At 42.7% G+C, this 13,617-nt stretch overlaps 2 protein-coding genes across 4 annotated transcripts; one reads left to right on the top strand and one right to left on the bottom strand.

Annotated features, from left to right (window-relative positions):
- Positions 1 to 1,805: 1,805 nt before the first annotated feature.
- LOC110495834 (complement C1q-like protein 2) lies at positions 1,806 to 3,924 on the bottom strand. The gene is made up of 2 exons (XM_021571303.2): positions 2,872 to 3,924; positions 1,806 to 2,394 (listed from the first exon to the last, which is right to left on the bottom strand). The coding sequence occupies exons 1-2, from the start codon at positions 3,457 to 3,459 to the stop codon at positions 2,215 to 2,217; spliced, it is 768 nt and encodes a 255-aa protein (XP_021426978.1). The 5' UTR covers positions 3,460 to 3,924; the 3' UTR covers positions 1,806 to 2,214.
- A 3,758-nt stretch (positions 3,925 to 7,682) lies between these two features.
- Positions 7,683 to 13,417, top strand: LOC110495832 (proline-rich extensin-like protein EPR1). Of its 3 annotated transcripts, none has more exons than XM_036952276.1 (11): positions 7,683 to 8,033; positions 8,380 to 9,423; positions 9,770 to 10,228; positions 10,389 to 11,083; positions 11,348 to 11,462; positions 11,741 to 11,899; positions 12,150 to 12,401; positions 12,499 to 12,733; positions 12,855 to 12,950; positions 13,117 to 13,206; positions 13,370 to 13,417. In XM_036952276.1, the coding sequence occupies exons 1-10, from the start codon at positions 7,695 to 7,697 to the stop codon at positions 13,173 to 13,175; spliced, it is 3,453 nt and encodes a 1,150-aa protein (XP_036808171.1). In that variant the 5' UTR covers positions 7,683 to 7,694; the 3' UTR covers positions 13,176 to 13,206; positions 13,370 to 13,417. The 3 variants fall into 3 exon arrangements, with proteins under 3 accessions (XP_036808171.1, XP_036808170.1, XP_036808169.1); XM_036952275.1 differs by having other exon boundaries at positions 12,831 to 12,950; XM_036952274.1 differs by having other exon boundaries at positions 12,825 to 12,950.
- Positions 13,418 to 13,617: the final 200 nt, after the last annotated feature.

The following is a 13,617-nucleotide window of genomic DNA, read 5'->3' as shown; positions in this document are numbered from 1 at the left end:
ACTCATGGGTTTGTAATGTTTGAATGTATGTATGATAAAATCCCCTATACCCCCATATAAAAAATATACTACAGTTGTTATGGTATAAGTACTATAGTATTCACTGTAGTGTTTTTGCAGATATTACTGTAGTATTCACTCAAGTCTGTAAAAACACTACAGTGAATATTTACTGTGGTATACGGTAGTATACTGTACTATTTACAGTTAACTAAGTAGGTAGGTAGGTAGGTTGGTAGGTAGGTAGGTAGGACTTGTGTCTGAACAGATAGTTCAGAGCTTCTGCTTTTTTCTATAACCTGTAGGGAACACAATATGTGGTCTGTACTTGGCATGTAGGTTTCTTACTTATGGGTGGCACAAATTGCAAAATGGGGGAATGTGCAGGGTAAATGCTAATTAAATACTGTAGTGTTTACTATAGTTTTAAAAAGTTGTGTTTTTGCGGACATTACTGTAGTCTTTACTGTAGAATTTACTACAGTGTTTTTTTTTTAGGAAAATGCTGTAGTATTTGCTATAGTATTCTACAGTATAGTACAACATTCTATAGTAAGTATTACACATGATCGATGGATACTACAGTGTGTAATATTCTTTTCTACAGTATACTGCAGTTTACTATATAATTCTATAGTACGTACTGTAGTATTCTGTAGTAAACTGTAGTATTTTTTCATGTTGGCCTCTGTGAGTCAATTTATGAGAGCCCATAACCCTGAACTTTACCCCAACCTTAAACCACATTCCTAAACCCAACCCTAAACTACAAACGAAATCTAAACAAACCGGCGGCCTCAGGTAGTAGAAAGGACAGATTATTATCACCGTCTTTCAGTGGTGGAAAAAGTAGCCGATTGTCATACTTGAGTAAAAGTATAGACACCTTAAAGTTACTCAAGTAAAAGTGGAAGTCACCCAGTAAAATACCACTTCAGTAAAAGTCTAAAAGTATTTGGTTCTAAATATACTTAAGTATCAAAAGTAAAAGTATCAATCATTTCAAATGACTTATATTAAGCAAAACAGACGGCATCATTTTCTTGTTTTTACTAATGTACGGATAGCCAGGGGCACACCCCAACACAAACATTGTTTACAAAAGATGCATTTGTGTTTAGTAAGTCCGCCAGATCAGAGGCAATAGGGATGACCAGGGGTGTTCTCTTGATGTGTGCGAATTGGACACTTTTCCTCGCCTGTTAAGCATTCAAAATGCAACGAGTACTTTTGGATGTCATGGAAAATGGAGAAAGTAAAAAAGTACTTTATTTTCTTCAGGAATGTAGTGAAGTAAAAGTCAAAGTTGCCCAAAATATAAATAGTAAAGTACAGATACTCCCAAAAACTACTTAAGTAGTACTTTAAAGTATTTTTACTTAAATACTTTACACCACTGCCTTCTTTGTCAAATAGCCACTAACCTTGTGGAGATTGAGCAAAATAAGGATCCTCAACATAAACTAACCCTAAGGCTGTGCACTTCTTTTGAAGTGAAGCCGTAAAGAAAACATGAAATGTGTGAAGGAAAATCACACATTTCAGTCTTGACTCTGATAGAATGTATACGTGAGGAGCACCTTCACTAGTGCTAGTATTGGATGGCAGGTTGTCACTTTAACCTGCAGCGTTGCTCCATAAGACTCAGCCATGCTGTGGTCCCCATGTTGTTCAGTTGGTAGAGCATGGTGCATGTAACGCCAGAGTTGTGGGTTGGTTTTCCGCGGGGAACCAGTACGAAAATGTATGCAGTCCCTACTTACTGTAACTCGCTCTGTCATGTAAATATTTGAAAAAACATTCAATGAGACATACTGTAAAATAATATTTATTGGTACATGAGGACAAAATATAATGCATTATTGGCCTAGAGATGTAATATAAAACACAATTCTGGACTCTGAATGTACCGAACACATGGGTTACATGATTCTATCTCTGTGCATTTGACCTTAGCTACATATAGGCTATTTCTCCACATAAGGGGTTCCTATTGAGTAAAACACACTACTGCATAAAGTCATGTTTACCACATTCAATCAAACAACCTCAACTGCTATATAGCCTATTTATCCTATATATTATTGGTGGTTAGAAGACCATTACAAGCACCTTGCTCTTCAAAGGAAATGAGAGAGCGAAATTAAAGATGAAGTTCTGTTTGGACCTCATTTGGAGGTAGAGTCATGGGTAGCCTCAAACTTGTCAGGCTATTTAATCTGGATACAAAATGAATCCAGAGAAGGTGCTGTACTTGTTGTTGTTGCCTCCGTGTGCTTTGCCACCGTCCAGTTTGACATAAATCTCATCTCCGGAATCCAGGTGTAGAACCACGCTGTTACCTGCATAATCGTAGTTCTGGTCTGCGTCCTGTGCAATAGCACTTGCCCGAACCTGTGTAGTGGAAGGGACACACAAAATAACCATAATCCTCATTAGCTTGACATTTTCTGGTTATTTGATTTCGTCTCTTATTGTCAGACAAATTCCTCCACTACCACTTTGTAGAATAGATGATATTATGTCACTTTGGACATCACAGAAGGGGGAACAAAGGCTTAATCAGATAAATGTTCGAGCCTTTCTTTACTGTGGTAATCTAATGTATAGCTTACCCGATTTAACTGAGTTTACCATTGCTAAGCAAATGCGAAGGGACGTAAATTTCTTAATATAAAGCCGAAAAGTTCACTAGCTAAATTATATAAAGTGAGTGCGTAAAATTAGTGCGTAAAGTATTCGTTTTTCTCCATACCCTTTGGGTTTTTGCATGCATTTATAATATTTTATAGACATTAATTGTTTTCAAATAAATTCGTGAATGAGAATACAATATTTTCGTATATGCTAATTGAATGAAATAATGTTTACCTGTCCGTTTTTGCACAAGTCTGCCCACATGCTTGTCCCGTCGCCTCCTCGCATTAACACATGGTATGTGAAAAAATACATTCCGGACACTTGGCAAGTGAACTTGCCATTGGTTGGGTCGTATTGATTTCCCAAATTTGTGACAACATCGTCGAATTTAAGCACCTCATATCCTTCGTGTGGGTTCTTCAACCCGACATAGAACGCAACCTTTGTTTCACCGAGTGCCATGTTAACCTCGTCCGTGTCCGTTTCGGTCTTTGCAGTCCCTGACGTTACTGCGGGGTAACCAGCTTTCCCGGAATCACCCCTGTTTCCCGGTGGTCCTCTTGGGCCAGGGGGTCCTGGTTCTCCCGGCGGACCCCTTGGTCCCGCTTTCCCAGGTCGCCCTAATTCACCCTTGGAGCCATGCGCCATTGGCGGCGGGATGGCATTCAGGTCCTGCATAAGCTCAATGGCCGTGGCGCTGGCGGGTTTCGAACTGTATGGATCACAGATCATTCGACAGGTGCCCATCATCTCATAGTGAGCCGAAGTCTTGGTACTTTGCACAAGCAGCGGTATTGCTATGATAAGGGCCAACACCATGACGATGCCAACCACAGCGGCCACAAGTCGCTTCCTCTGGACTATCCGAGAAGCAAGCGATAGAAAGTCAGCTGAGCTTGGAGGAGTAATAGTGGAAGGTTTGCGTGGGTAATTAGAAGTGAAAAAAACGGACACCAAATATATTTTCTTCCTCAAGGCAACTATTCTATTTTGTTTTGTCCATAAGCCTTAGGCATTCGTGCCAGAGCAGACAGACGAAGGGTACGAATATTGGCATGGGTGGGCGCTCGCTGGTGCTCAGCACGGATTTGGAGCGCTCCTATTCTATTCCAGTCCTACGGGGGTCGCTGACGTAACACATGCGGAGTAAAGCCTTTTGCAATTTGGATTAAGATCGAAACAATAATCGGGCAATCTTTATGTATGAATTACAAATCCTAATATTACAGCAAGGAAGATATGGAATTAGAAAGCATTAAACACTTTGATCCCGCCATTTATATTTTGTTACATGCAAACCATGTGGTTGTACAGAACATGTCCCCATATAATTAAATAGAACAGAATAGCCATTATTTATTTTTTGCGAAACGAAAAGCTCTATGTATGGGGCAGGAGCTGTCCTTTCAGCACAACTCCCAATCATTAGAACGCTGAAAATCAACACGAATCACAACATTTAGCCTATGGTATCAATGCGCTTGAAAAGGAACTTAACAATTGAGTAATTTTACTGTAGGCCTATCTAATATTTGTTTTGTGAAATATTAGTTCGTCACCTCCTCTTTGTAACAAATGGCATACCCCACACCATCCATGTCAACCTACATTTACATTCACACATTCTTGTATTCTGTCTTCAATCTCTAAGAAAGTGACGGTTTCATGTCTGAACCAAATCTGTTAATCCTTCTGTTTCAGAGCTGGGGTTTAACATCTCACACCCTGTCTCAGCAGCTAAGCAATCAGCGAACAGCTAAACTAAAATTTATTCCAGGTCATTCCTTGTTATTGAGTCTGTCATTATCGGCTACCAATAGACACTGGTAATGCAAACCGACTAAATATTTCCTATGTATGTTCCTCATGGGTGTTCCCATATACTTAAATAGAACAGAATAGTAATTTAATGTGTTGCTGTGAGTGTTCCCTTGAACCCTTTTTTGTCTTGTTGGCTAGGCCTAGGCTAGGCTACTCGATTTTCAGCTTTAAACAAACACAAGGAAGTGGCCAAATATTTGACTCCAATTACCAACCCGTCCCATGTCAATAGTGGTCGCGTGCAGTGTGATTACTTGCATTATGACTCAAAGTTGTGTTACCACATTTACATAATGAGTTGCAGAATATCTGTGAGTTCCAATCTGACGCTGAGTATTGTGACGTTATCTAGCCTATAAATAACCCAGAGCAATCAATGCTAGTTTAAATCGACTTGTTTCTGGAGACGACTACTTGCATCACTCTCTGAAAACATTAAGGTCTGTTGTTCCGAATGTTGGAGACCTTACCGGAAATTGTACCGGAGAAGTTGGATGGTGCAGTGCGTCTGTGTTGAAGATTGACTAAACATGGATCCTGCAACTATGGATCCATATAATGTGAGTAATCAAACACTTCACTCTGGAGCAGGGCGGTAGCAAGTAGCCTATTAGCTCTGGACCAGGGCGGAAGTGTGCGTTCCTCCACACTATCACCATAGACCAGAGTTAGCAAGTACCCAGTGATTTTTGCTGTTGAGTTCACCTTAGTTGACAACTTAACCAAAATTAAATCAAAACTAGATGTTGAAATGATGTCTGTGCCCAGTGGGTTACTTAAGCAATAAGCCCTGAGGGGGGTGTGGTATATTGCCAATATACCACGGCTAAAGGCTGCTCTTAACATGATGCAACATGGAGTGCCTGGATACAGCCCTTAGCTGTGGTATATTGGCCATATACCACAAACCCCTGAGGTGCCTTATTGATATTATAAACTGGTTACCAATGTAATTAGAGCAGTAAAAATACATGTTTTGTTATATATGCAGTATTTGGTCTGATATACCACGGCTGTCAGCCAATCAGCATTCAGGGCTCTAAAGTTCTGGCAACATTCAAAACGTTTCCTGTAGGTCCATGGAATATCAGTAGAATGATGTTGCGGTCAGAACATTCCAGGGACATAGGCCTGGAAATGTTCCAGTTTGATCCCTGTTTGGTTGTAACCGAACATTGACATCAGGAGTTTTTCAAGATATTCCCAACATTAGCTGGTTGGTTCCTTAAAGTTATAACCCTTAGTTATTTATTAATGAATGATATATACCCGTTTGATTCTTATAGAATATAACTTGTACATGCCTCATGATCTTAATTCAATTGTCATACGTACCCCATCAGAACACAACATATAAACTTGTTTTAATCCAATGTGTGTAAACAATGTAAATGTAATGAAAACAACACTGTATAACCTTAAAACATGGTTAAAACTCATTTGGATATCATGGATGGCCAGCTCCGTCTGAATTTGAGTGGTTACATTTCTCCAGGCCCATTCCTCTGTTTTTTTTCTTCCCAAAACAGAGGCGGCATCTCCAGTTTGTTATTGTTTAAATTAAGGACTCTTTATGTAATACATGTATCACTAGCCACATGTGTCACTAGCCACTTTAACTATGCCACTTTGTTTACATACCCTACATTACTTGTCATATGTATATACTGTACTCTATATCATCTACTGCATCTTTATGTAATACATGTATCACTAGCCACTTTAAACTATGCCACTTTGTTTATATACCCTACATTACTCATCTCATATGTATATACTGTACTCGATACCATCTACTGCATCTTGCCTATGCCGTTCTGTACCATCACTCATTCATATATCTTTATGTACATATTCTTTATCCCTTTACACTTGTGTGTATAAGGTAGTAGTTTTGGAATTGTTAGGTTAGATTACTTGTTGGTTATTACTGCATTGTCAGAACTAGAAGCACAAGCATTTCGCTACACTCGCATTAACATCTGCTAACCATGTGTATGTGACAAATACAATTTGATTTGATTTCCCCCAATACATTCTGATAACATTAAAAGGGATTCAATTTAAACTGTACCTTCCAGCTATTTTGCTTCAGTAACAGGTTTTACTCTCTTTAAAGTTGTTCTCGTTTGACTGTCTCCGTGTTGATTATATTGTTAAGGCTGATGTGGACGGGTTTTACAAGGGCGACGATTATGGATATTTCCACTGGAATGAAAAACATGGCCAATGGGGTAAGTATTTCACACCTCAGTTGGGTCTTGGTTGTATCATTTTATTAACATTCCTTTATGGATATGAGAGGATAAAGCTTCTGCTCTAATTCTTTTTTACAGAGAGGTGGACCCTAAACAACAACGAGTACAAGTATGAGTATGCGTACAAGTATGAGAACGGGAAGGACTATTACAACCACCAGCATCAACGTGGTCAAGGGGCCAACTGGGAAATGGAAGCTGGTTCTTCTCAGATTGTCGATGCTCCTGCCCATCTCCCCCTCCCTACTTCCTCTGATCTCCCTCAGCAGAGCCCACAGGAACAGCCTGGAGTCCTCACAGCATCCTCTGGGCTTCTTGCAAAGTAAGTACTTTGTTCGTTAACACAGCAACGACATCTGCACAGCTACACTGTCTTCCAGTACATTAATGTTGGGATTTGGAGTGCTATGATTACACTGCCTTTACAGTTAAGTTGATTGAGATATTGGATCAATGAAATGGAGTTTCCGATTACCCAGAGTACCTAGATTGAGTTCAGATCTGAAATTGAAAGACAGTTTCATATCCACGGTGTGAAGCCTCCTTCCACCCATTCTAAACAACCTGGTGTGTTTCCTCTCCTGTAGTGGTGGGACTCTTAAGGAGATGATTGAGATTGCATGGCAGAAATGTCAGGAGTACCAATCTAAGTTCGTCATGTGGTATTGTGTTACCCTGTTGTGCACACAGAGTAGGGCACAGGTACGTTTCTTCATTGGATGAGACAGCATGAGTTAGGATGGATGAGGGAGGGGATGATTGTTATGGATTGCATTTTCATAAGTAAGCAAACAGGTGTGTTTTAGGCCATGTGTCAATTACATGGTAATTTATTTGTGTTGTGTCTGGACTAACTTTATGTTTCTAAACCACTATATATAGCCCATCGTTCCTTCTGTGAAGCCCATCGTGGTCGAGCGTCCCATCTCTCCACCAGTGAAACCCATCATGGTTGAGCTGCCCATCTCTCCACCAATGAAGCCCATTGTGGTTGAGCTGCCCATCTCTCCACCAGTGAAGCTCACCGTATTGGAGCTGCCGATCTCTCCACCAGTGGAGCCCATCGTGGTTGAGCTGCCCATCTCTCCACCAGTGAAGCCCATTGTGGTTGAGCTGCCCATCTCTCCATCAATGAAGCCCTTGGTGGTTGAGCTGCCCATCTCTCCACCAATGAAGCCCATCGTGGTCGAGTGTCCCATCTCTCCACCAGTGGAGCCCATCGTGGTTGAGCTGCCCATCTCTCCACCAGTGAAGCCCATTGTGGTTGAGCTGCTTATCGCTCCAGTGGAAGCTGAGTCGCTTCAGAGATTTGAGGTAGGCTACTCACTCCAAACTATCCCTTTCAATTTGTAAATCATGGTCCTATTTTAACTGCAATCAGCAATTCTCACATTTATATGGAAAGGGAAAGTTGTATACCTAGTCAGTTGTACATGTGAATGCATTCAACTGAAATGTGACTTCCTCATTTAACCCAACCCCTCTGAATATGGTCTTTTTGTTTTTACTTTAGCTCATTTAGTAAATATTTTCTTAACTTCATTGTGAGTAAGCATTTTACGGTAAGGTCTACACTTGTTGTGTTCGGTGCATGTGACAAATGCAAAATTGATTTCTTGATGTCCTTTCCCACTTTGCTCCACCACCGTGGAAAAATAAGCAACTGAAGGGTCTGACACAGCGACATAGAAAAAGAGAAGAAGACATGGAAACTTCAGTTCCACAGGACAGAACTACTCAGCCTCCTCCCGCCCAATCGGATTATTTCCCTCCACCAAAGAGATGCCAAAGGGCTGAGGATTTCTTCCCTCCACCTCCAGTGGAGCCCATTGTGGTTAAGCTGCCCGACTCTCCACCAGTGAAGCCCATCATGGTGGAGCTGCCCATCTCTCCACCAGTGAAGCCCATCATGGTTGAGCTGCCCATTTCTCCACCAGTGAAGCCCATTGTGGTTGAGCTGCCCATCTCTCCACCAGTGAAGCCCATTGTCGTTGAGCTACCCATCTCTCCACCAGTGAAGCCCATTGTGGTTCAGCTGCCCATCTCTCCACCAGTGAAGCCCATAATTGTTGAGCTGCCCATTTCTCCACCAGTGAAGCCCATTGTGGTCGAGCTGCCCATTTCTCCACCAGTGAAGCCCATCATGGTCGAGCTTCCCATTTCTCCACCAGTGAAGCCCGTCGTGGTTGAGCTGCCCATTTCTCCACCAGTGAAGCCCGTCGTGGTTGAATGGCAAATCTCTCCACCAGTGAAGCCCTTCGTGGTTGAGCCGCCGATCTTTCCACCAGTGGAGCCCATTGTGGTTGAACTGCCCATCTCTCCACCAGTGGAGCCCATTGTGGTTGAGCTGCCCATCTCTCCACCAGTGGAGCCCATTGTGGTTGAGCTGCCCATCTCTCCACCAGTGGAGCCCATTGTGGTTGAGCTGCCCATCTCTCCACCAGTGGAGCCCATTGTGATTGAGCTGCCCGTCTCTCCACCAGTGGAGCCCATTGTGGTTGAGCTGCCCATCTCTCCACCAATGAAGCCCATCGTGGTCGAATGTCCCATCTCTCCACCAGTGGAGCCCATCGTGGTTGAGCTGCCCATCTCTCCACCAGTGGAGCCCATCGTGGTTGAGCTGCCCATCTCTCCACCAGTGAAGCCCATTGTGGTTGAGCTGCTTATCGCTCCAGTGGAAGCTGAGTCGCTTCAGAGATTTGAGGTAGGCTACTCACTCCAAACTATCCCTTTCAATTTGTAAATCATGGTCCTATTTTAACTGCAATCAGCAATTCTCACATTTATATGGAAAGGGAAAGTTGTATACCTAGTCAGTTGTACATGTGAATGCATTCAACTGAAATGTGACTTCCTCATTTAACCCAACCCCTCTGAATATGGTCTTTTTGTTTTTACTTTAGCTCATTTAGTAAATATTTTCTTAACTTCATTGTGAGTAAGCATTTTACGGTAAGGTCTACACTTGTTGTGTTCGGTGCATGTGACAAATGCAAAATTGATTTCTTGATGTCCTTTCCCACTTTGCTCCACCACCGTGGAAAAATAAGCAACTGAAGGGTCTGACACAGCGACATAGAAAAAGAGAAGAAGACATGGAAACTTCAGTTCCACAGGACAGAACTACTCAGCCTCCTCCCGCCCAATCGGATTATTTCCCTCCACCAAAGAGATGCCAAAGGGCTGAGGATTTCTTCCCTCCACCTCCAGTGGAGCCCATTGTAGCTGAGCTACCCATCTCTCCACCAGTGAAGCCCAACGTGGTCGAGCATCCCATCTCTCCACCAGCGAAGCCCAACGTGGTCGAGCATCCCATCTCTCCACCAGTGAAGCCCAACCTTGTTGAGCTGCGCATCATTCCACCAGTGAAGCTCACCGTGTTGGAGCTGCCGATCTCATCACCAGTGAAACCCATCGTGGTTGAGCTGCCCATCTCTCCACCACTGAAAAGCATTGTGGTTGAGCAGCTTATCGCTCCAGTGGAGGCTGAGTCGCTTCAGAGATTTGAGGTAGGCTACTCACTACAAACTGTCCCTTTCAATTTGTAAATCATGGTCCTATTTTAGTAAATCTTTTCTTAACTTCATTTTGAGTAAGCATTTCACGGTAAGGTCTACACTTGTTGTATTCAGTGCATGTAACAAATGCAATTTGATTGGATTTGTTGAGGTCCTTTCCCACTTTGCTCCACCACCGTGGACAAATAAGCCACTGACGGGCCTGACACAGCGACATAAAAAAAGACAGAAAGACATGGAAATTTCAGTTCCACAGGCCATAACTACTCAGCCTCCTCCCGCCCTATCGGATTATTTCCCTCCACCTCCACCAAAGAGATGCCAAAGGGCCCAGGATTTCTTCCCTCCACTTCCAGTGGAGCCTATTGTAGCTGAGCTGCCCGACTCTCCACCAGTGAAGCCCATCATGGTTAAGCTGCCCATCTCTCCACCAGTGAAGCCCATCATGGTTGAGCTGCCCATCTCTCCAGCAGTGAAGCCCATCATGGTTGATCTGCCCATCTCTCTACCAGTGGAGCCCATCGTGGTTGAGCTTCCTGTCTTTCCACCAGTGAAGCCCATCGTTGTTTATCGGCCCATCTGTCCACCAGTGAAGCACATCACGTTTGAGCTTCCCATCGTTCCACCAGTGAAGTTCATTGTGGTGGAGCTTCCCATCTCTCCACCTGTGAACCACCAGCATCAACCTGATCAATGGGCCAACTGGGGAATAGAGGCTGGTTCTTCTCAGATTGTCGATGCTCCTGCCTATCTCCCCCTCCCCCTCCCTACTTCCTCTGATCTCCCTCAGCAGAGCCCACAGGAACAGCCTGGAGTCCTCACAGCATCCTCTGGGCTTCTTGCAAAGTAAGTACTTTGTTCATTAACACAGCAATGACATCTGCACAGCTACACTGTCTTCCAGTACATTCATGTTGGGATTTGGAGTGCTATGATTACACTGCCTTTACGTTGAGATTTTGGACCAATGTAATGGAGTTTCAGATGACCTCGATTACCCAGAGTACCTAGATTGAGTTCAGATCTGAAATTGAAAGACAGTTTCATATCCACGGTGTGAAGCCTCCTTCCACCCATTCTAAACAACCTGGTGTGTTTCCTCTCCTGTAGTGTTGGGACTCTTAAGGAGATGATTGAGATTGCATGGCAGAAGTGTCAGGAGTACCAATCTAAGTTCGTCATGTGGTGTTGTGTTACCCTGTTGTGCACACAGAGTAGGGCACAGGTACGTTTCTTCATTGGATGAGACCGCAGGAGTTAAGATGGATGATGAGGGAGGGGATGATTATTATGGTTTGCATTTTCATAAGTAAGCAAACAGGTATGTTTTAGGCCATTTAATAAATCTCAACAGAAGATCTTAAAAAGTGTTGTTTCCTTCTGAAGTAAACAATCCAGCCACATGGTGGCATATATCTGTTTGTTTTTATTGGTTTTTATTTGTGTTTAATTTATTTGTGTTGTTTCTGGACTAACCTTCTGTTTCTAAACCACTATATATAGCCCATCTTTCCTTCAGTGAACCCCATCGTGGTCGAGCGTCCCATCTCTCCACCAGTGAAGCACATCACGTTTGAGCGTTCCATCTCTCCACCGGTGAAGCACGTCATGTTTGAGCTGCCTATCGCTCCAGTGGAAGCTGAGTCGCTTCAGAGATTTGAGGTAGGCTACTCACTCCAAACTATCTCTTTTAATATGTAAATCATGGTCCTAGTTAAACTCCAATAAGAAATTCACACATTTATGTAGGCTTTTTTATTTGACTTATTTAGTCAATCTTTTCTTAACTATTAATTTCTTAACTTCATTGTTGGTTAAGGGCTTGTGAGTAAGCATTTCACGGTAAGGTCTACACTTGTTGTATTCAGCGTATGTAACGAATACAATTTGATTTGTTTATGTCCTATCCCAGTTTTTCCCACCACCGCGGAAAAATAATCCACTGAAGGGTCTGACACAGCGACACAGAAAAAGACAGACAGACATGGAAACTTCAGTTCCACAGGCCAGAACAACTCAGCCTCCTCCCGCCCTATCACATTTCTTCCCTCCACCTCCACTGGAGCCCATCGTGGTTGAACTGCCCATTTCTCCACCAGTGAAGCACGCCATGTTGGAGCTGCCCATTTGTCCAGTAGCAGTTGAGTCTCTTCATGGATTTGAGGTAGGCTACTCACTCCAAACTGTCCCTTTTTTTATATGTAAATCAAAGTCCTATTTTAACTGCAATCAGCAATTCTCGTGTTTATGTCCTTTCCCAGTTTGTCCCACCACCGGAGAAAAATGAACTGCTGAATGGTCTGACACAGCGACATAAAAAAAGACAAAAAGTCACTTCAGTTCCAAAGGCCAGAACTACTCTACTTCCTCCCTGCCAATTGAATTTTTTCCCTCCACCACAGGGATGTCAGTGGGCACAGAATTTCCTCAATTCACCTCCACCACAGGATTGCCAAACGGCCCAAAATGGAGTTAACCCATATTCAATGAGAGCAGGTGATTGTGCTTTAGCTAGCTCACATTTCACAGAGAGAGAGCGAGAGATTTCAGCTAGTCATTTACCTTATATAACACTGATTTCCATTAGTAACAGGTGCTCCAATGGGCAAATACCCAGGTTATCCATGTACAACTACCAAAGCTGGGTCTGGAATATCAGACGCTTCCCTGGTTCACATGCTCAGACCTCTCTCACCGATGCGCGTGCCAGAAGGTAAGTGCCCTTTTGAACAGTAAATATCCTCTCTACTCTCGTAACAAGCCTTGTTGGGCTGGTGAACAAAATAATGTCCACCATTGACTATTCTAAATCCTAATTGGTAGCACATGGTTTACATTTGGTGTAACAATTGATTAAGGCTCTCTTGAATTGTGTTCAGATGATGGTGGATGGGACTCTGCTGGGGATCACCCTGGGACTCCCTTCTACATGGGTTGACTCTTCCACTGGACCTTTTAAGCCCTTTAAGGTACTACATGACTTAATCCAGCTCACCTTTTTTGACACAACAATCCAAATGAATCTATTTCAGTAAATGTAATTACAGTGGTTGATATACTGTAAGTCCACCTTTTCAACATTAAAGTATGTTTGTGGTAAGGGATGTCAAACTTTTTTCTTTCTCCCATAAGCTATTTTGCCGGAAAAAAAGGACGCAGTGGAGCATAGCATATTTTTTTTAAAATAAATAAACTCAAGCATACCCTGATTGGTTTTATATTACATAATAAAATCCAATGAGAACAAATTTGCTTGTGCCTGTTATTTATTCATTTTAACTACAGTAGATTCTAACCTAGCAATCCCACACGATCAGTCCGTTGGATACCAAAATGATGTGTGAAACAGTAGCCAGTTTAGATGTTTGTGTTCTCTGTCT

The sequence above is a fragment of the Oncorhynchus mykiss genome, chromosome 18 (genome assembly GCF_013265735.2).
Source record: "Oncorhynchus mykiss isolate Arlee chromosome 18, USDA_OmykA_1.1, whole genome shotgun sequence".
Classification (NCBI taxonomy): domain Eukaryota; kingdom Metazoa; phylum Chordata; class Actinopteri; order Salmoniformes; family Salmonidae; genus Oncorhynchus; species Oncorhynchus mykiss.
This window is presented reverse-complemented; position numbering and strand designations above follow the sequence as displayed.

What these genes read in the sequence shown, in the direction of transcription:
- LOC110495832 (XM_036952274.1), top strand. Translation starts at nt 7,695, where the DNA reads ATGAAGCCCATTGTGGTTGAGCTGCCCATCTCTCCACCAGTGAAGCTC. An exon ending in AGTCGCTTCAGAGATTTGAG is followed by an intron (nt 8,034 to 8,379) that starts GTAGGCTACTCA and finishes TGGAAAAATAAG; the next exon opens with CAACTGAAGGGTCTGACACA. An exon ending in ACCGATGCGCGTGCCAGAAG is followed by an intron (nt 12,951 to 13,116) that starts GTAAGTGCCCTT and finishes AATTGTGTTCAG; the next exon opens with ATGATGGTGGATGGGACTCT.
- LOC110495834 (XM_021571303.2), bottom strand. Translation starts at nt 3,459, where the DNA reads ATGGTGTTGGCCCTTATCATAGCAATACCGCTGCTTGTGCAAAGTACC. An exon ending in ACTTGTGCAAAAACGGACAG is followed by an intron (nt 2,395 to 2,871) that starts GTAAACATTATT and finishes TCCACTACACAG; the next exon opens with GTTCGGGCAAGTGCTATTGC.